The following is a 23,054-nucleotide window of genomic DNA, read 5'->3' as shown; positions in this document are numbered from 1 at the left end:
ATTAAAGTTTATTTGATTTTTATTATGAGGCCGTGAAAATCTCAATAATTATAAAATATAATAAATAAATATATTGTACAAACAAAATCTCACAATATACATCGTACGTGCTGTTTACTAGTATATATATATATATTCGGATATGAGGACGAGATGGAGAATTCCCGATTTAAAAAAAAGATGTGAAAAATTTTTGTATTCGGGGACGATGATGGAGAAGGTAATCCCGTCCCATTGACCTCCTAGTTCAAGTGTTCTTTAGAATCATGAATCCACACCAAATTCTAGTCTGTATTCAAGATTTGCTCGACAACCCGAACCCAGCTAATGCAGTTCATTCTGAGGATGGTCAAATTTTATCTGAGGTGAGAAAGTTCATTGTTTTTCTATAGTTTTTCATATGTTCCTCGGATGAAATTTAATTTTTATGTTGTTATTTTTTTTCCAGCAACCTGATGAATACAAGATAAGGGTGAGAGAACAAGCCTGACAATATCAGTTTCTGGTTTAATGTTGCTTCACTTGGATGCATCACACTCAATTCATCTGTCTTTTACATGAACATTAAAATCATTTAAAAAACGCGGCTTCTTAGGGATGCAAAAATTTGGTCCTTGGCCTATATATACTCGATTAAATGCATATGCTGACTTTTGTAAAAAAAATTTGTTGCTTAATACTGGAGTTTATGAAAGATTTTGGATGTGAGTTTTAAATCCTGCCACTGGTATAATATCCTGACATTATCACGCCGATACACTATATATGCAGTACTACTGAAGTAATAATACACGAAAATTAAATAGCTTCATTATCAAGTACTTCGGTATCTGAATTTACACTATACAAAAATTGTAAATGAAATTCCAAGATGATGGTTGCGAAAAGATATACTGTTTCATTTGTCAACATTATATTGCTGAGGAAGAGAACTAACTCTCTGCACAAACTAACCCCCAAAATTTCTCCTCCCTTTCCCTTTTACGTACAATGATATTATGTGCATGTGCATATATATGTACACCATCTATGTTTCATAGATTTTAAGATCCAAAGTCCTCCAATAGTAAGCACCTTTCCCTGCATCTATGAAATTCCACTACTGATGTGCGGAAGCATATGGGGATCTTCCCGTGCTATCCAAGACAATTTCGAACAAATCACCCTCAGATTCCATATCATATTCTAAACTTTTAATGCTATTCACTGTATTATTATTGCTTCTTATCATGGCACTCCGTTGTAGCCACTGCGAATCAATCCTCCCCATCGAGAAAAGCTCCCTGCTATCGTCGTATCCCAAGGACGGAGAATTTCCTAACATGGGTCCAATGAAGCATGGATTCGGAGTCCTATGCCTATTTCCGGGTAAAAATTTAAAAGGGCTCTGTCCAAGATTCACAAGAACTGTAATATCAGTGTTTGCTGCCATTGTTGGATAGAGTGGAGAGCTGAATTCCTCTGTCTTGCAATGGATTTCGTGTACTAACTGTGAATCACACGTGAAGAATACTTTTTTCTGGCTTGGATTGAAGCCACACCCGATCACCTTTCCTATTGTTACCCAGTCTTCTTTTCCGGAATCAAACACGAGTTTCATCCCTGAAGAGAAGTGAATCAATCAAGAACGTGAAATGAATGATTCAATCGATACCCATTTGATGCTAGTTCATGTAAATGAACTAGAAATCTAATAAAACCAAAAAAATATATATATATTCACAAGAATAGATGGAGAAAGAAAATACCATCAAGATAAACAGAACCACTGGAATTGAAACCAATAGATCCATGATAGCTTCCTGGAATTTTCAAAGGAACAGTGGCTCCCCCAGTGAATCCCACAGAAAGAAAAATAACATCTTTTTTCCCACCAAGTTTCGTATCTTCAATCTTGTTTCTACCGCTGACATGAATATTGGAAGAATCAGAATTCATCTTGGCATTAAAATCCTCCCCGATGAGCTTAATTTTCTCTCCTTCTGACTTGTCCTTCCTCTCCTTATCAACCAAATGATCGCGAATATTTTCATTACAAGATAGTATAGTTATCTCAAAATATGCTTCCTGTGGGAAAGATGAGTTTCCCAAATGTGGACCTGGTAAAGGTAAAGCTGTCCTGATCACAGAGGTAACTCCCATTGAAGAAACACTTGCAACACTTTTCTTGCACCCATGATTTAATCTAATTTTCTGCATAAAATCTGCTGACCCTTCGCATACTTCCCACCCAATTTCTACATCAATCGGATCACCTGCGGCACACACTCCTAAAAGGGACTTTGCAGATTTGACGGAAGGAGATGAGATTAAGGTTGTGAAAGCAAACCGTGACCATCCGTTTTCTACGGCATCTGTGATCAGAGAAGGGTGATCGGCCCAGCTAAAAATCGGCTTTTTCGCAGAGACCCCGTGCCGTAAAGCGTAGTAATTTGTCTTCTTGGATGCATCTCTTTCGAGATCGTGATTCATTTGATGAAGCCTGGAAATCCCACTCTGTAAAGATTGACCTCTTTCGTCATCTGAAATGGCTGCGTTCGTACGCGTGCGGAAGCATCGGCGCAGGATTAGAACAAGTATGAGAAGAAGAATTACTGCAGAAACTGCGATCAAAGTTACATGTAACCATTCAATCATATCCGATTAAATTCACACACAGAGAAACCCAAAAAAAAGAAAAAAAAAAAAAACAATCTTTTTAATTTCTCTTCGTTTCTAATGACTATCTCGATCTTGGATCGCGTTGTGGAAATATCTGTAAACGGGAAAAAGTAGGCATTGGTGATGAAAATGGGAGAGGGGTGGACTTGGACTGATTCAAGAAAGACAGCAGCTAGCTAGAGACAAGAAAAGATTGTAATTTGTTGTGGTGGTGAAATAAATATGTTACAAATGTAAAAAAGTGGGAAAAATTATTATGTTATTAAATAAGTTCACATTTCTTTATTGACCTTATGAAAAACCCCAAAACCGACACTTGAATTTTTCTTTTCTTCAAGGAAAGTCTTTCTCGATTCATTTCATTTACGTTTTTCAAAGGCCTTTTGTTTCTTTAGACCTTCTAGAGAGGCAGAATTTTGAATGGAACCGATCAAGTCTATGCTTCATTCTTGTCTTTTATATAACTATCACCTACATAATTATGAAGGAAAACACTTAAATAATGTGTGTATTGTTCCAAAAAAGCAAAATTAAATAAAGTATAGGTAATAACTAATAAGCTACGATTTTGGCAAAAACGAGAAAAATGATAATCTTGAATGTATTATATTTGACCACGTTAAGTTTTTTTTAATTTCAACGTTGGATTTTAAATATTAATGAATGTAAAGTTTTTCATCCAAAATAAAATTCTCAATTAAAAATCCTTCTAAAACTCCTTTCAATTCGAAGCGAAAAAACCCCATTGTACGCCATTATTCAGCCTTAAGTTTTTTGTTTTAACTTGAGATATCTAAAGTTAAAATAAAAATTAGAAAAACCTTTTATTCTAAACATGCTCCACTATATGTAAAATTTGAGATTTTTCGTGAAATTTCTTTACTAAGTCTGCATGATCGTGTTTTGGTGATCTAATTGGTCAAATTTCATAATTAATATGATAACTTTCCCTTTTTATATATATAAGTTTGCATAATCGTGTTTTCGTAACCTAATTAGTCAAATTTCAATTTTGATATATTATTCTAGTTTTTTTTTTTGCCGGAGTATTTACGTGGCTATACCCAAACACCTCGCCATCACTGATTAGTGTCACTCTAATATGATTAATCTGACGAGAAATTGCTAAAATTACCAAAAAAGCAAAATTATTGAACCAAGACAAATATTTGACCTGCTAGATAATTGAAGGTGTTTGATTGATATTTGTAATAACTCTGAAAGTGAAGTTCTTGCATCCTTGTTTCAGATTATATTGCTGAAATTGTGGCAGAGGGTACTAGAAGGTGGGAACAAGGTTTAATGAATTTGGAGAAATGCAGGCAAATTAAGAAACATACTTTTATTGAGAATAGTGATGGTAGTGTTTTTTGTCTCTGGTTAAAAAATGGTGATGTAGATTTTGTATTTGTGAAATAAGGTCATTGCCATTGATTTCAACAAGCATATATAATTGTTTTTGGTATATATCTTCAGTTGTCCCGAAAAATACAAAATTAAAACATCAATACAATCGGGGAATGGTGGAATGAAATGCAATATATTTCTCTAATAAGATGACATTTAGTAGTTTAATTATATTTATCACTTTTTTTTTTGGGAAAAAAATCAGTAACATGAATGATTAGGGGTGAGTTTTCGGTATACCATATCAAAAATATTGGTATGAAAAAAATTCGTACCGATACCGATATCGAAATTCTGAAATTTTGGTATGGAAAAAATCCATACTAAGAGCGTGTTTGGCTGAACTTATTAAAAATAACTTATAAGCTCTTAGAGCTTATAAGCTGTTTTAAGATCTTATAAGCTGTTAGGTCTTATTTTAAAAATAAGCTGTTAAAGCGTTTGGATGAACTTATGTTAAACAACTTAAAGATGTTGATTTGTTTGGCATAATAAGATTTTTTTACTGTAAAAATTACCAAAAGATTATAATAATATGAAGGTGATGTAAATTATATATATACATGAAAATAATTTTAAAATTTTATGATGAATGTTAAACTTAAATAAAAAACTATTTTTTATTTTAATTTATAAAAATAGTAATATTTGAATTTTTTTAAAAAAATATTTAATGTTATAATATTTTTAAAATTACTCAAATATATCGTCATAATTTAGTTTTTTAAATTATAAGAAAATGATAGAACGAAACATATTTTAAATTATATATATATATATATATATATATATTTATGTGTAACAAATTGATAAAGAAACCTATATTTGAATATACTGTAGAATTAATGAAATATTAAAACCCATGTGATCTAACAAAATGGGAAACAAAACACAAACAGTATTTTCAGAAAATAAAAAGCACTCACGCATGAACCATCATCAATCAAGCACTGCAAAGAAAAAAAGAATAAACTGGAATGAGCGAAAAAATGGTAGAAACAGGGGCTCTCCTTCCAAAACTCCACAATCGTATAATTCAATCTCGGTATCATGAATTAAAGTTTTTTTTTTCTTGCAACCACTGTTGTAATAGACTAATAGATGGATATAGAAAGGAATTAGGATAACCAAATAAAAGTTTAAACGATTCAGAGAAAATTCGTGTGTCGTGAAGAGAAGAAAATGTAAGTCGGACTGCGCTGGGAGAGAAGAGTCGAAGGCGAAGTCTGCGTACGATAGGAGGCTGGATCGTGCAAGTAAAAAATTGTGTGAAGGGCATGTAATATATAAGGGTAATTGTGAAAAATAAAATATTAGAATAAGATCTTTTTTTAAATACAGCTTATAAGCTGTTTGTAAAAAAAATTACCAAACAAATTTTTGGAGCTTATAAGCTCCAAAACAGCTTATAAGCTATTTTGAAGAGCTTATAAGCTCACCCAAACACCCTCTAATACCGTATGGATACTTAAAAAATTTTCGATATACCAAAAAAATATATATATCAAAAAAATTTCGATACGATATCCCGAAAAATCGATATTTTGGTTCGGTGACCCAGCCCTATGCATGATCACATATGACATATATAGGTTGAGTTATTTGCACCAAACACCCCTGTGAAATATTGAAAATGCATACTTCTCCCCTGTGAAATTTTAATAGGCATCTTCAACTCTATCCTTTTAAAAAATTAGCACACTCGCCCCTTCAGATGAGTGATTGTTGTGCACGCGCCCCTCATACGACTGGATAAAGATTTTGAATTTTTTTTGCACCAAATACCCCTGTGAAATATTAAAAATGCATATTTGACCCCTATGAAAATAATTTTTAAATCTATTCAACCCATAATACACAATTTTGATTAAAATCTAATCATAAAATATTTAGCAAACATGTTTCGTTTTATTAAATTTATTTTTTATTTTAAATTTATTATGATTAAATAATTATTTTCTAAAAAATATTATTATTTTATCTTGTTATCATTATTTTATTAAACTTTCTTCTTGTTTTCAACTTCTCAATTAAAAATACATTCATAAACGAGATTTAAATACCTAAAAGTACCAAAATATTAAATCAAAATGATAATTTCATGCATATTACTTTTTAATTTAGGATTATATATTTTTGAACCAAAATCTAAATTTTTTAAAATGCATTGCAGAATTTGCATTAAATAATAATACACAATATTTATTAAGATATAATTATAAAATATTTTTCAAAAATTTTTATTTTTATTTTATTATTTTTTAATTTAAATTTATAATTTTTAATTAATTTATTTCTAAAAATAATTATTATTTTATCTCGTTATCATTATTTTATCAAATCACTCCGTGTTTTCAACTTTTCCATTAAACATGATTAATAAATAAGGATTTAAATATCTAAAAATACCAAAATATTGAACCAAATGATAAGTTCATGATTGTTACTTTTTCGATTTAGAATTATATAAGCATGTTATTTTTTTATTATTTATTACAAATTGTGCAATGCATATTCTCAAAAAATTTAAATTTTGGTTCAATAATATATAGTTCTAAATCGAAAAAGCAATATGTTTGAACTTATCGGTTTAGTTCAATATTTTGGTACTTGAAATTATTTAAATACTTATTTATGAATGCATGTTAAATGGAAAAGTTGGAAACAAGAAGAAAGTTTAATAAAATAATGATAACAAGATATAATAATAATTTTTTTTAAAAAAATAATTATATTATCATATTAAATTTAAAAATAAAAATAAAAATAATAAAACAAAAAATGTTTGTTAAATATTTTATAATTAGATTTTAATAAAAATTATGTATTATGGGTTGAATAGATTTAAAAATTAATTTCACAGGGTCAAATATGCATTTTTAATATTTCACAGGGGTATTTGATGCAAAAAAAATATCAAAATATTTGCCCAGTCGCATGAGGGGCGCGTGCGCAACAATCACTCATCTGTAGGGGCGAGTGTGCTAATTTTTTAAAAGGTTAGGGTTGAAGATGATTATTAAAATTTCACATGAGAGAAGTGTGCATTTTTAATATTTCACAGGGGTGTTTGGTGTAAATAACTCTATAGATTAGTCAAACATCGTGAATTATTCTAATTAAATAAAATATAATTATCACAATATTTTTTAAATGGGTGGCATCATCCACATATACATCCCTTGTATTAAATGATTCCTACATATATTATTGCGCCCATATAAATTTATGGAGCCACCACATATCACTGTATTTAAAATAATTAAATCCCCAATAAAATACATTTAAAAACTCGCACCAATAATAAACAAACATTGGTCGCGGGTTCATCTAAGTGCAAATTGCTCAAAAATTCTCAATGCAAACATATTTTGCTCTGCACTCCCTAGCCATTTTTTTGTACCACATTTTTTGTTAATTTGTACCACATCTTGTATGGTTTTGTACCACATATTGTATTGTTTTGTACCACATTTTATGACTAGGGACCCTAAAGCAAAACATGTTTGCATTTGGGAATTTTTGAGCAAATTGTCCTTGATCTAAACCCAATAAATAATCGATGTAGCTTTTAAAATAGCTTGATAGAAACACTCATATAATTAATTCATAATTGTTCAGAGCACGTAGATTCCGAAAGTATTAGTTGATAATATAAAACAAAACTATATATATATATTATAATTGTGATCCAAAGTATACGTAGATTTTAATTTAAATATCAAAATTTTATCTAAAATTCCATCAAGTTTCTTTATTATCAATAAAATTAATGGATCCAAAACAGTTTTCTTTATTTATTTTTCAGGAAACCACCACAATTGAAGAAGAAACACAGCAAGTTGGAGCCCGTACGTGGGTGCCCGAAATGGAGAAGAGACAACGAATTGGACTCACAAATTTAAGGCCTCGCAACTTTTAAACAGACAAACTAATAAATGGGCCTACAAAACACGTAGATTGGACTAGCTAGTCTAACCATTGGGCCACAAATTGAAACAGAAGATGTCATAAATATAACCAACCAATCAGACGTCGTAACCTCTCATGGTTATTTAATTTGGCATATTGTTTATGTGAGTCTTAAAAGCAATAATCTCTTCTCTGGATCGTGTTAAACTGAATATTATTATATTACAGAGTCAGATGTTAGAAATATATAATATTTTCTTATTTGGGCTTTGTTGGAGTCTAATAATTGTTATTCCGAGCGTTGTGCTTTGACTTCTGATTTAAAAGATTTAAATTGCACGGATACATATATAATTTTTGATAAAACAATAAACACTGCATACTTTGTGCAGGTACAATGGGTGACACTTAAAAGTAACCTGTTATGATGATGATGATTTGAGAACCACTTTGCTGTACATGATGAATTGCTTGTGGGGGCTGATAGTTACATTCATCTAGTCAATAATAAAAATTGATTAAAAAGGTGGTATCAAATATTGGATATCCTAATATTAAATCTTTGTTTTATTGTTAGGGGTAAAAAAATTTCATGCTAAATAACATGCATCCTTGTTATGAACCTCAAATCAGTTATCATATTCCATTTGAAATTTCACACAGGGTTTTCCTTGCCTGTGTCTGGTCGTATAGAATTATAGAAACTTTAATGCTTACGGAAAAATTAATTAAATAAGTTAAAAAGATGAACAGGCTAGTAGCTAGTCTTCTTGGGTCTCTCGATCGGGAAAATATTGTGATCACAAAGTACATGTTGTTAGGGTTTTGACAGTATGGACTGCAGAAATGCCATAAATAAATTCAAATCTTAAAACAAGTCTAAGAAATGCAAAACTATAATATAATTTAAAGTACGTGATATACATGGACTTTCGCATGTACTGAGAAATTGGTGCCATATAACATATGTTAGCTTATTTTTATTTTTTTAAGGGAATATTAATTTTCTATAGTAATGAATAAACTAGTAATTTAATTCGAGATTTGAGAAATAAAATTAAGAGTTAATGATGAATTATATTGTTGATGTCAAAATATATATAAAAAAAGAGAGAAAATTATGTTCTTGGAAAAATACAATACATTAATGGAGAATGTGATATATGAATGTTTTTTTTTTCCATTCGAAAAATATGATTTAGGACAATTATTAGAATATCCCAATGGTTTAATTTTAACTTATTGTCTAGCTAGATATGAGTTGCGTTTTGAGAAATATATTAAATTTTATTTCTTATGTACATTTAGAATATTTTTTTTAAAAAAAAGGGGGAAAAGAAAATAAAAATAAAAATAAAAAGAGGTATATATTCGATTGATGTGCTTGTCTACTTGCTGATTTGTTTCTTTTTTCCTTTTCCTTTTCATTGTTCTCTAATAAACAAATAAATGTTTCTTATGCTAAAGTATGAATAGAGGAAACGAATTTAAGTACCCCATGAGCATAAAATAATAATTACATAAATACAAATCAAATAGTGAAGTTTTGGTGAGAACGTACAAATTGTTTTGCGCGCCTCCAATTCGATAAATAATATATATGTTATTTAAAAATAAAGACGAATATTTTTATTCTTTGGTCTGGCTGGATAAGATATGGTAGAGTTTAATTTACTTCACATGCATGGTCCAGTCTAACCAGACCAACCCCTTGTACTCGTCTGCCGACAAATTAAGATGGGAAGGGCAAAATATCGATAGACACAGCAGAAATAATATCAATTAGACAAAATAGGTTTTAAATGCGCGTGAGAAATATTTCCTATCCGATCATATTTATATGTCTAATAGGTTTTAAATGCGCGTGAGAAATATTTCCTATCCGATCATATTTATAAAATATATAAGTTAGATATAGATTGAGTCGACTTTTATCATAAATATAATTTCATAACACTGTCTCAAATTAAAAGAAACATGGTCTTAATTTTTTTAAAAAAACCACATATTTTTAATTTTAAGGGTCATCATTGATGTAAAATGTTAGCCTCTAATTTCCACAGTATTATTTCTTCCTGTTTCAATCTAATTATATGATGATTAAAGAAGACAATCAATGGCTAACGGAACTACACATTTAATTTATCAAAACCGACATATACGTACATATATATTATAATTGCCTTGTACTACTGTTTGAAATGTTTGAAACTAATTTTTGTATTAGTGTCAAACAAAATTAAGGTAATTAATTTTGAATAACGATATACATTTATTAGCATCACTTATTATTGTTATTATTTTTTTTTTCAAAGAAAGAAGAGACTATTCGTATGTCCATAATGTTTTGTGGCGCTTGAATAGACTTGTAAAAATATTATAATTTGTTAAAAATTTTCAAAGAGCAGTGCACTAACTTTGTGCAGATTGGCCAGTAACAAATAATCATTAATTTGTCTGTCGTATGGGAAATGCAAACTAGAAGCCTCCCCAAATTAGCAAAGTCGGCAATTCCTTCGACCCCAAAAATAGCAATCTTTTTGCCCACTGCTCCGTCTCTTGTTTTTTTTTCCTCTTGCCTTAATTCACAGTTCTTAATTTAACAATTAACTATTTATTTCAATTATAATGTAAAAATCTGTGGTTTTGAATGAAAGAAACTGTGTAGCACGAAACTTAATTAGAACTTCATTAAATTCATTAGAAAACAATAGGGCTAATTGCATGGGTGCCCCCTATGAAATTTTTAATAGGCGTAAAACCCCTTATGAATATTTAATTAGCTATTAAGCCCTCTTCTTTTTGAATTAATAGCTCACGTGCCCCAATCTCTGTTCTATTATATTTGTAATTATCAAATGACATTTATACCCTTCATATATAAAGGTGAGAATGTAGTCATTTTTCTTACTTTACGCAAACCCTATCTCCCCAAATCGAGAGTGAATGAGACGAAAACCTAACTGAATGCTACCACTTTTTCTCCATCAACTGTTCGTGGTCAACTTTGATAATCTCTGTATGAAAAAGTTTTCAGTGAGTTTTATTCTCGTTTTTGCTTTATTTTTCTATTCGTATGGATTTGTCCAAGAAGTTCGAGGTCTGGTATGGAGGTAGGTTTGAGTTAAACAAGAAAGCTTCGTATCCAAAGATAATTTATAATGGTGGTTCGAAGCATGTGTTTGAAAATGTGAACTTTGATAGGTTTAATTTTAGAGATTTGCACGGTCTTTATCTCATATGTGGTGGTAACAAAGTGAATGTGAAGTATTTTTTTAGAATTCCTGATATTGTAATAGAGCATGGCCTAGTAGAAATATTCGGAGATAAAGAATTAGCAGATTTGTATACATATTGCAAAGATTCTTATTTTGTGAAAATCTGGATTGAGGAGTCAATGACACCACCTCTTGAAGTACGAGACCCCAATGGGAACTCAGTAAGGGTAGAAGAATTTTTGAATTTAGGACCTATAGGCTATATTGAATATTCTAGTCATGATAATCATGAAGTTTATGATAAATCTGGTCCTGAATTTTGTGATAAATCTGGTCCTGATGTTTCTGATAAATCTGGTCCTGAATTTTGTGATAAGTCTGGTCCTGATGTTTCTGATAAATCTGAGTCTCGTCCAGCTTTTGAACATAATGAATGGGAATGGGGATTCATTGGGTCTAGTGAGTTTGATGACTCATCAGATGAAAACTACATCATGTCAGATGATGAAGGCAGTGTTGATAGTGGTTTATTTGCTGAAAATGAGGGAACTCGATTGGCAGGGTCAAGTCAAGGGAGAAATAAAGATAAGAAAAAAAGTAAATGGGGTAAGAAAGCTGGACTGACAGGATCAATTCAGGGGAGAAATACAGATAAGGGGAAGAGTAAGGTAAGTGGGAAGAGAAAGGTAGATGAAAATGATAAGGGAAAGAGTAAGGTAATTGAGAAAAGAAAGATAGATGAAAATGATATTGATTTACAGTGGGATAGTGAAGTTGGTGAGGAATATGAGCTACTAAGTGTTGGGAGTTCAGATAATGAGGGCCCTAAGCATCCTATTTATAGGGAGGGACAAAGTATGAAGAATTTTGATCTTGTTGTGGGAATGAAATTCAAAAATGCACATGAGTTTAGAGAAGTTCTTAGAGACTACAGTGTTAGGGAGGGTTATGAGTTGACACTAAAGAAGAATGAGTCTTATAGGGTGACAGTTGTCTATAAAAAGGGTTGTGATTGGAGGATTCATGCATCTTCAGTCATGGGAGGCCCCACTTTCCAAATTAAAACAATTAATGGTGAACACAATTGTGCAAAATCTAACACCAACAAATTTTCTAACTACAAGTATTTGGGGAAAAGGGTTGAGAAGATTGTTAGAGATAACCCAGATATCAACATTGATCAACTGAAAAATACAATTACGAGGAAATGTGAAGTGGAATGTAGCAAATGGAAAGTTTTAAGGGCAAAGAAGTATGCTATGCAGAAAATAAGGGGTGTTGATAGCCTTCAGTATCACCTACTGTGGGATTATTGTGAGACAGTGAGGAAGTACAATCCAGGTTCGAAGTTTACACTTAGGAAGAAGGAAGACTTTGAAACACCAACTTTTGAAAAGTTGTATTTCAGTTTGAATGCCATAAAAAATGCCTTTTTAGAAGGGTGTAGACCTATAATAGGTTTGGATGGTTGTTTTCTCAAGACAATACATGGTGGACAGATGTTGGTAGCCATAGGGAGGGATGGGAATGAAAACATGGTTCCAATTGCATTAGCTGTAGTGGAAGTGGAGAATAGAGAAAATTGGACTTGGTTTTTAAGGGAGTTACTGGAAGACATAGGAGGGTTGGGAGATGGAAGATGGACATTCATATCTGATAGACAAAAAGGCTTGGTTGAGGCTGTGAAAGATCTGGCACCGGATTCAGAACACAGATTCTGTTTAAGACATATGTACCAAAACTATAAAAAGAAATATAGGGGCTTGAGTTAAAAGACCTATTTTGGAAGGCTGCTACTACAGGGAATAAGAATGAATTTGAGGTTCACATGAACAACATATCAAAGGTAGATCCTAAGGTTAATGCTACTTATGAGACAGCTTGTGAGTGGCTGCAAAAAAATTCCACCAAACCATTGGGCCAGAAGTCATTTTCAAACTACTTGTCAATCAGATGTTGTAGTCAATAATTTATGTGAGTCCTTTAACAATTATATTCTTGATGCTAGGGATAAGCCCATTATAACAATGCTAGAGCGTATTAGGAACAAATTGCTCGAAAGAATACAGAAGAAAAAGGCAGGAATGAAGAAATATGTGGGAGAAATATGCCCAAACATAATGAAGAAGATCAATTGGAATAAAAAGTTTTCTAGATTCTTTGTTGCTTTGTACTGAGGGGAGTCTGAATATCAGATTCAATGTTTGTCTGTCCAAGGAAATCTGAGTCAGTATGTGGTTGATTTGTCGAAGAAAACATGCACATGTGGAATGTTTCAGCTCTGTGGGTTCCCATGCTCACATGCATGCACTGCCATTGGTGAAAGGCGACAGAGGTTGGAAGATTATGTGAACAAATGCTATAGCAAGGATGTCTACTTGAAGGTATATTCTCATATGATACATGCTGTTCCTGGACAATCTGACTATTTGAAGACCCCATGGCAACCATTGAATGCACCAACCTTTAAGAGACAGAAAGGAAGACCTGCAAGATTGAGAAGGAAAGATGTTGATGAGGGCAGTAGAGTTTCTACAAGGAAAGGGCTTACACATAAATGCAGAAAATGTTTGGAACTTGGCCACAATATCACAACATGTACCAATCCAATTCACCCAAGATCTAATTTATACAAGGTAAATACTAAGAATAACACTTAAACAAATTTGATGAAATGTTTTTTTTTTTAACTTGGCCACAATATCTGTTTTGACCATTATAACTTCTAAAATTGCAGGGGAATGAAGATGAACTATGCAGCATGCAATTTGATGATCAAGATTCACATCCATTGTCTAGTGCTTCCAAGAAAACAAATCGTGCAACGATTAGACAATCAAAACATGGTTCAAGTAGAGCTCAACATGAATATTCTAATGCATCTAACTCAATTCCTGAGGTAATTCTTCAATTGGATTATATATTTTTTAATATATGTTAGATTTATCAAACTGGAACAAAAACTTGAGGGCTCAGTATTCACAGGATTTGGATAATGTTGGGAGAAGAGTGCAGATGCACCAATTGTCCAAGGGAAATGACAATGTAATGACAAGTGGAATTGGAAGTGTAAGAACAAAAAGTGCTACAATTAAAGGTGAAAATTCAAGTGTAGATAAAGTCTTCACATCGGCAACAGTTAATGAAGCTACAATGCAAAGCGCTAATGCAATAGCTCATAAAGCTGGGATTGGAAGTGCAGTAGCATCTCCAAAGATAAACTAAGGGAATGTAGCAATTTCTGCTGTTTTGTATTTTGTCATTGAATGGATTGCCTTGATTTTGAGTACCAAAAATTAAACTCGTAGTAAGATGTGCATGAAAAATGCTTATTTTTTAGTGTGTCCCTTGATGTTGGTTATCAAACAGTAAGTTGAATGTTGAGATATATGTGAATTATGTTTCTTTTGAACCTTTTCATTCATTTATTTCTTACAAACCCATCGATTATTTTCCATGAATACGCTAAATAAAAACCAACTGATATACTTTTAAATTGAAATAATACACACAAACGTTATACAATACTCACAATCCAAATGAAATTCACACAAAGAAAACCACTGTCATCTTCATTAATACAAAAGCCAAATGAAATTTCATACAACAAAAACCATCATCATCTTCATTAATACAGAGGAGTGCACTTATTAGAAGATTACATAGTGCATATACCCAAAAATTCACTTAATCAGTAGAACAACTAGCACAAGAAGAAAGAAAACACAAGAAACCCAAGCAACATGAATATATCCAGCCGCAAAATAGCCATGTATTGGCACCGATCCACTGGACATAACTTCTCCTTCTTCATGAGCTTTCTTCTGGTTATCAAAACCCTCATAGCTGTAGTGAGAGGCATCTTTGAATTCACTGTAAGATTCTTCTTCGCTGCCATTAGGTATCACATTATAGCTCTCGGGCTTGCACCAACGAAAAAATCCACATTGATTTGTTGAGCAACTGTAATATAGCATGCCTTTGGACTTCTTCTTCTCCGACATAACAACCCTAATTTCGGCCATCATTTTGCAGGAACACAATGGAGGTGTCGGGTACCTAACATCAAAGCTCGAATTCATAGCTGATTTCCGCCATTTGCATTGAGAATCCATAAGAGTATCACTTCTCCAAATATTTCTTCAACCTACGAAATAATTGAAATGAGAGCAAGTGACAATAATTCAATAGGTTTATCAAGGGCAAATAAGGTAGTTCACGCGAAAAAATCATCATAAAATGATAAACACACGCATATACAACGCGTGTATTCACAACTTCAACAAAAGGGGTCACGTGAGCTATTAATTCAAAAGGAAGAGGGCTTAATAGCTAATTAAATATTCATAGGGGGTTTTACGCCTATTAAAAATTTCATAGGAGGCACCCATGCAATTAGCCCGAAAACAATACATGTTTTTTTTCTTTTTGACGGCAATACAAAATTGAAAATACTCCACATGAGATTCTTCACATAGAAGCTTCGAATCAATATTCAGCTAGCTGGCTCCGTGTCACTAATAATATTTTGTCTTTTGTATGTTCAGACTTTTGAGAAACAATGTGATATAAATTTTATATATATATACTTTTTTTTGAAAGGATTATATATATATATATATATATACTTTTATAACCATAATAATGAAAATTTATATTATTTTTCGGACGGCATGCTTACAACTTTGAAAAAGAAATTCATTTGTGAGCAGAGTTATAGCGATTATGAGCCGCATAAGTGGATGGGCATGTTTTCAATTATCATTTGGTTTGTCCAATTTTTGGATTTTTCGGCGTGAATGGCCAACTTGACCAATCAAAAAGCAAATTATAATAATCATTTAAATATGTAGGCAAATCGGAGATACTGTTACAATTGGTGAAGTAGCCTGTAGGAGGAGCAAAGATTAGCAAAAAAAAAAAAAAAAAAAAAATAATAATAATAATAAATTGTTTCAAATTTAAATTTATAGCATGAACTAGGCAGATTTCTCAGTTATATCTATTGTAAAATCGAACGATTTGCATATAGGTGATAATAACAATAATAACAAAACTCAAATATTTTATACGATATAACATCTCCAACAATACTTTTCGACAGCTATAGCGAGAACTATTCATCCACCTTCGCCACCACTTATTGCCAATTACAGTCTATAATAATTATTTATGATGCAAAAACACCATAATTGATGATAAAAGAAGATTCGTAAACGACAAAAGACACCACTGGATCCAAATAAAATAATTATATATGTGTAAATAATTCTAATTTTAATTAATGACAAAATGGTGTCATTAATCTAAAATGTGTGGTATTGATTGGATATGTTTTTAAGTGCGTACCATGCGAGTATTTGAAGTTTTTGAGAAATGCGTGCTGTGTGAACAAAGTAAATTAAATTTGCTTTACCGAAGAACCTAGCAGACAATAAAATAAAATTAAACAAATTAGGTTGATATCAAAATATTGTACATTTTATTAAAATAAATATCCAAGATCTCTCGTCTGGTAAGTACAAAGATTTTAGCACGTTTGTCAACGATATCATGGAATATAAAAAACCAAGAACCCCTGATCCAAATTGAATTCGTGCAGCCGATATTTTAGGAAAATTAATTAATTTTGTCCTCATCAAATTTAAATTTTCACTTTAAATATAGATATGAATTAAATCCCAAACTTCAAATACAAGTTATAAATATTTTTCACGTCTAATTAAAAATGGTCCTGCCTCGTAATCATAGTTAATCATATATATAATATTGAAGAAATACTTTATAAATAAGATTCTGAGGATTAAAAATTATTGGACCAAAAAATTAAATAGTTATATCTAATCCATGCACCTCAATGTGTAGAGCATCAATTTTAAAGTAATATGAAGTAATTAATGGTGGGATTTGGTTTTTGAAATATTTAGAACTGTGTTTGCTAGAGTGACATGCATAGTGAACTAATTAATATTAAAATGAATTATTATAATATAAAAAAAAATGTTGCGTGCGTGAAGTGGAATAGTTTTCTTATATATCCACGTTGCCCCATATACGTCAAACTTCGGTATGACTTTCAAAAGCCTAATTCTCAATTGGAAAATACATTGAATCATTTGACTTTCAGAAACCTCAAATATATTATATTACTATATTTGTTAGAAACCCGATCGAGGGTCGAAGCACTGTACGGCGACTTGCTAGGCACCGCCCCGCCGCCTTGGTTAAAATTGATTTACTTAATTGCTGGCAGGTTTTACAATTCACAATTAACCCTAATTTCATCACTTAATTAGTAAATTTTCATTTTCTTTACCATTACATGCTTAGATTTATAGAAGAAATTAAACGAGTCTCACGTACGTCCAATGAAATGCACCATTAATTATAAGTTTTGGTAAAAAAAAAAAATAAATTAAATTAAATTAAATTTCGAAAGTGAGTAATGCTGGAAAGTTGAAATGTATTTGATAACAATTTACATATATATCAGATAATGAAAGTGACATATAAGAGGTAGAGATGAGTTTGATTGGGAAATAGAAAGTATGTGTCGGCCAAAACTGTAGAAAAATAATTATTTATCAAACGTCTTGGCGGCCGTGAGCAGACCACATAATGCCGGCCTTATGCGTGCGCCTGATCCTCCGTTTTCTCCGTTATAAGTCATTATTCTATTATAAATATTGATGCGAACATAATATTTCGACGTGGGTTCTTTCTTGAGTTGTTGTTTTTGTTTTCTTTCTTTTTCTTTTTTTTTTCATGCCTGTTTGTAGTAAGGGACCTCCCTTTTATATGCATTGACCCGGCGGCCTCTTCCATGATTGTCCAGCATGGCCCAACTGACAACTGTTTTTGTGATGAGATAGTTGTCACGTAGGATTGCTCCCGCAATACTAGGAAGAGCCCATACCGAGCCCATACTGTTACACCATGTTGCCTAATGATTTGATTTGCAGTAAGAGTCTGCCACACGTAAGGAGGTATGGGCTTTCTTTTATATAAAATGACCCTGGGCCCACCGAGTATTACGGGCCCCTGGTTTCCGGATATTTATCCTTGATACTTGGGCCCCTGAAGGAGCTCCTGGGTTCCCGGTTTATGAGATGACCCCGGGCCCATCACCCGGGACTTACCGGGATGATGCCGGGCTCCCGTCTTGCAAGCCGACCCCGGGCTCACCGTCTGTCCCGGGCCCATCACCCGGGACTTACCGGGATGATGCCGGGCTCCCGTCTTGCAAGCCGACCCCGGGCTCACCGTCTGGGCCTACCAGGATAACACTACACCTCCGGCAAATAGTTGGGCTAGAACCTGTTTCGCTGTCCCGAGAGGCGTAGCACTATAAGATAATCCTAAGCCACCGATGATGAGCTACTTGTTCCATACATGGCCCATGTTGTTACTACAGGCTTTTAAGTACCAGGGTAATGGAATGCCTGGGTTTATGGTGCCAGGGTAGTGGATCACTTGGGCTTTAAGGTGCCATGGGTTTGCCATGGGCTTTAAGTACCAGGGTAGTGGAACGCCTGGGTTTTAAGGTGCCAGGATAGTGGATCGCCTGGGCTTATGGTGCCAGGGTAGTGGATTACCTGGGCTTTAAGGTGCCATGGGTTTGCCATGGGCTTTAAGTACCAGGGTAGTGGAACGCCTGGGTTTTAAGGTGCCAGGATAGTGGATCGCCTGGGCTTATGGTGCCAGGGTAGTGGATCACCTGGGCTTTAAGGTGCCATGGGTTTGCCATGGGCTTTAAGTACCAGGGTAGTGGAACGCATGGGTTTTAAGGTGCCAGGGTAGTGGATCACCTGGGCTTTAAGGTGCCATGGGTTTGCCATGGGCTTTAAGTACCAGGGTAGTGGAACGCCTGGGTTTTAAGGTGCCAGGATAGTGGATCGCCTGGGCTTATGGTGCCAGGGTAGTGGATCACCTGGGCTTTAAGGTGCCATGGGTTTGCCATGGGCTTTAAGTACCAGGGTAGTGGAACGCCTGGGTTTTAAGGTGCCAGGGTAGTGGATCGCCTGGGCTTATGGTGCCAGGGTAGTGGATCACCTGGGCTTTAAGGTGTCATGGGTTTGCCATGAGCTTTAAGTACCAGGGTAGTGGAACGCCTGGGTTTTAAGGTGCCAGGATAGTGGATCGCCTGGGCTTATGGTGCCAGGGTAGTGGATCACTTGGGCTTTAAGGTGCCATGGGTTTGCCATGGGCTTTAAGTACCAGGGTAGTGGAACGCCTGGGTTTTAAGGTGCCAGGGTAGTGGATCGCCTGGGCTTACGGTGCCAGGGTAGTGGATCACCTGGGCTTTAAGGTGCCATGGGTTTGTCATGGGCTTTAAGTACCAGGGTAGTGGAACGCCTGGGTTTTAAGTACATTTAAACAAAACACACATTTATTCACATAACAGCATGGAATACATATTACAACAAGTTTGCTTGTTTAAGAGTAATACAACTTGAGATGCAACGTGTTCCAAGGCCGCTTCAGGGTCTTACCTTGACTGTCTTCCAAGTTTTCAAACCACCTTTGGGCAGAATCTTCTAATGTGGTTAAGAAAACTTTACATTTGATTTGATCATTATAACAATGTAACATGGCCACATTTTCGAACCGGGCCATGTGCTCTTCTGGATCACCACTACCATCGTATCATTTGATCTTCGCTGATTTGAATTGTAATGGCAAGGGCTCTTTAATAATCTCCGGCGAGAAAGGGCATCCCGAGCTTTTGACTCGCGAAGATTCCCGCGAGTCAGTGTTTTCTAACTTTAAAATTTTCTGCTTCAGCAGTTCCAATTCTCCCACCATGGTGACATGGGCAGACTCAGCGTATGATTCTGCCTCCTGTTCCGCCTGTATGCCCTCTCGTCCTCCTCCTCTCTTCTCCTTCTCTTTTCCTTCTTCCCGCACCTTATCTACTGTTTTCTCCTGCTCCTTCCCTGGTTCCTCCTGGTTTTTCTCCTGCTCCTTCTCCTGCTGCTTCTCCGGATCGCCTTCCCTCTTCTCCTGTTGTAGAGCTAGGATCCTTTGTAACGCTGCCTCTACCATGGCGTTCACTTGCTCCCGCAGATTTGCCATCGCTCGCTGGGAGCTTTCAGGATCCTCAATAATCGTCATATCTACGTCTTAAATCTCAATTTCCCACAGACGGCGCCAATGATGCGAACATCATAAAATGAATATCCCGACGTGGGTTCTTTCTTGAGTTGTTGTTTTTGTTTTCTTTCCTTTTCTTTTTTTCATGCCTGTTTGTAGTAAGGGGCCTCCCTTTTATATGCATTGACCCGACCTCTTCCATGATTGTCCAGCATGGCCCAACTGACAACTGTTTTTGTGATGGGATAGTTGTCACGTAGGATTGACCCTCCCGCAATACTAGGAAGAGCCCATACCGAGCCCATACTGTTACACCATGTTGCCTAATGATTTGATTTGCAGTAAGAGTCTGCCACACGTAAAGGAGATATGGGCTTTCTTTTATATAAAATGACCCTGGGCCCACCGAGTATTACGGGTCCCTGGTTTCCGGGTATTTATCCTTGATATTTGGGCCCCTGAAGGAGCTCCTGGGTTCCCGGTTTATGAGATGACCCCGGGCCCATCACCTGGGACTTACCGGGATGATGCCGGGCTCCCGTCTTGCAAGCCGACCCCGGGCTCACCGTCTGTCCCGGGCCCATCACCCGGGACTTACCGGGATGATGCCGGGCTCCCGTCTTGCAAGCCGACCCCGGGCTCACCGTCTGAGCCTACCAGGATAACAAATATAAATCAAATCGACGTGTTTAATATCATCTTATACATGAATTTAATGTGATCATATGAACGCGCACACATATAATTGTGATCACAGTTAAACCAGCAGGAAGTGAATAAGGTGAGCTAGGTAGCTGTGAGATCATATGTTATACATTTTAAAATTTTGTTATGGACATGTATAATTTAATCATATATTAGGACGTTGATTATGTGATATAAAAGCCTATAAATATTATTGTATGAATTTATTAAAATCTTTTAAAAATGATTATTCACATGACACGTATATATATGAAGCCCATATATATACATCCACTCGGCTTTCTTATATATAAATAGTCGTATCTCAAAGTAAGAGTTTTCTTGCACGAGTTGTCCCTAGCTAGCCTACGTGCTTTACAATTCCTCTCATTCCTTTCTCCTATTCGGCCGAATCCCAAACTAGTACTTTCTAAAGATAAGAAGAAATCCAAATCCATAAACAGAATAATTGTGAGATAATTTTAAACAGATAATATATTTTCTTCAAGAATGGAAGGAGCTCTTTGTATCAAGTCTTCGAGTACTACTTCATCACCCACGGGGAACAAGAGAAGGCAAAGGCAACAAGACAAACCCTACAAAGGCATAAGGATGAGGAAGTGGGGGAAATGGGTGGCGGAGATAAGGGAGCCCAACAAAAGGTCCAGAATCTGGCTCGGTTCTTACAGCTCCCCGGAGGCGGCGGCGCGTGCCTACGACACGGCGGTTTTCTACCTCCGTGGCCCTTCCGCGAGGCTCAACTTCCCCGACTGCATAGCCGGTGATACAGAAGTCCTGACGCAAGATTTGTCCGCAGCCGCCATCAGGAAAAAAGCCGCCGAAGTTGGCGCTAGGGTCGACGCGCTGCACTCAGCCGGCCATGCGAGGACGAATGAGCCGGCCCGGGCTCCTGAGAAGCCCGATTTGAACGAGTATCCTAGTCTCGAGGATTCTTGAGGCCGGGTAGTTTAATTTCTATTAATATTAGAAGGTATTAATTAATTAAATTTCCACTTTTTAATTTGATTTCTTTTTTTTTGGTAATCTGTAACGGCTGAGTTAAAACTGCAAGTGTACATCTGGTTGGAGGATGGAGCTTAAAGTTGATTGATAATTGGGGTTATGGTGGATTTGGTAGTAGTTGATGATATGATTTCGTAATTTCTTATGATATATATATATATATGATGATTATTGGTGTATTGAAGCTTAAAAAAAAACTGTGTAAATTACATGGGAATTATATATATGTATGTATCTTTTAGATTTAGCTTTGAGGTGTGGCAAGAATTTGGATGACCATAGATGTACGTGTAAGTTATGTAAAGTAAGATGTATTATTTTATATGAATATGCTTCGTATACTCATGAGTAGTATATGAACAAAGAGTACTGTTTGCAGAACTCGAGGTGTTATTTGCAAATGCTAGCTAGATTGAAATATTTGTTTGTTTGTTTGTTCGTCTATTTCGACTTTGGCTTTATCTTTGTGTTGGCTTATTTTGAACGCTTACTCACTGTTACATTGAATCATTCTTCCAGAACATGCATCTCTTTAATTGGTACGTTGTGGCTTATTTTTAAAGTCGACAAATCATTAATAATTAATAATTTGAATTTTGACCCACCCCACTTAAACATAAAATAATAATATACTAATTCAAAAATATTTTGCGGTGTTCGAATACAACTTTTAATGGATTTTGTTGCTTTAATCGTTTGAAATCACTACTTAGTTAGTTGAAGTCTTATAACCGGTTCGTGAAATAAAAACCTGCATGCGTGGCAACTCGGACGAAACCCAAAATCTTCTTAATAATTTATTTAAAATTAATATATATACATACATAGTTGCAGTGGTGTTATTCCAACCAGAGGATGGAGGACAACTTTAACAGTAGAAGAAGATAAGGTTAAAGGGTATCCAAAACCCAGGCATTTTAGTGACGTTATTTATTTTTTCTTTTTTGAAATAAATTTTAGTGACGTTTTTGTGTGGACACCATCATCAATAAATAATAAACAATGATACAAAAATTGCCATTCAAAAGATTGTGGTCCTCAGTCCTTGTCACAAGA

At 34.5% G+C, this 23,054-nt stretch overlaps 2 protein-coding genes across 2 annotated transcripts; one reads left to right on the top strand and one right to left on the bottom strand.

Moving 5' to 3' along the window:
* Positions 1-785: 785 nt before the first annotated feature.
* Positions 786-2,872, bottom strand: LOC140865354 (uncharacterized). The gene is made up of 2 exons (XM_073269962.1): positions 1,749-2,872; positions 786-1,602 (listed from the first exon to the last, which is right to left on the bottom strand). The coding sequence occupies exons 1-2, from the start codon at positions 2,635-2,637 to the stop codon at positions 1,100-1,102; spliced, it is 1,392 nt and encodes a 463-aa protein (XP_073126063.1). The 5' UTR covers positions 2,638-2,872; the 3' UTR covers positions 786-1,099.
* An 18,421-nt stretch (positions 2,873-21,293) lies between these two features.
* LOC140865062 (ethylene-responsive transcription factor RAP2-10-like) lies at positions 21,294-22,394 on the top strand. The gene has a single exon (XM_073269566.1). The coding sequence runs from the start codon at positions 21,486-21,488 to the stop codon at positions 21,930-21,932; it is 447 nt and encodes a 148-aa protein (XP_073125667.1). The 5' UTR covers positions 21,294-21,485; the 3' UTR covers positions 21,933-22,394.
* The last annotated feature ends 660 nt before the right edge of the window (positions 22,395-23,054 follow it).

This window comes from Henckelia pumila, chromosome 4 (genome assembly GCF_033568475.1).
Source record: "Henckelia pumila isolate YLH828 chromosome 4, ASM3356847v2, whole genome shotgun sequence".
Classification (NCBI taxonomy): domain Eukaryota; kingdom Viridiplantae; phylum Streptophyta; class Magnoliopsida; order Lamiales; family Gesneriaceae; genus Henckelia; species Henckelia pumila.
This window is presented reverse-complemented; position numbering and strand designations above follow the sequence as displayed.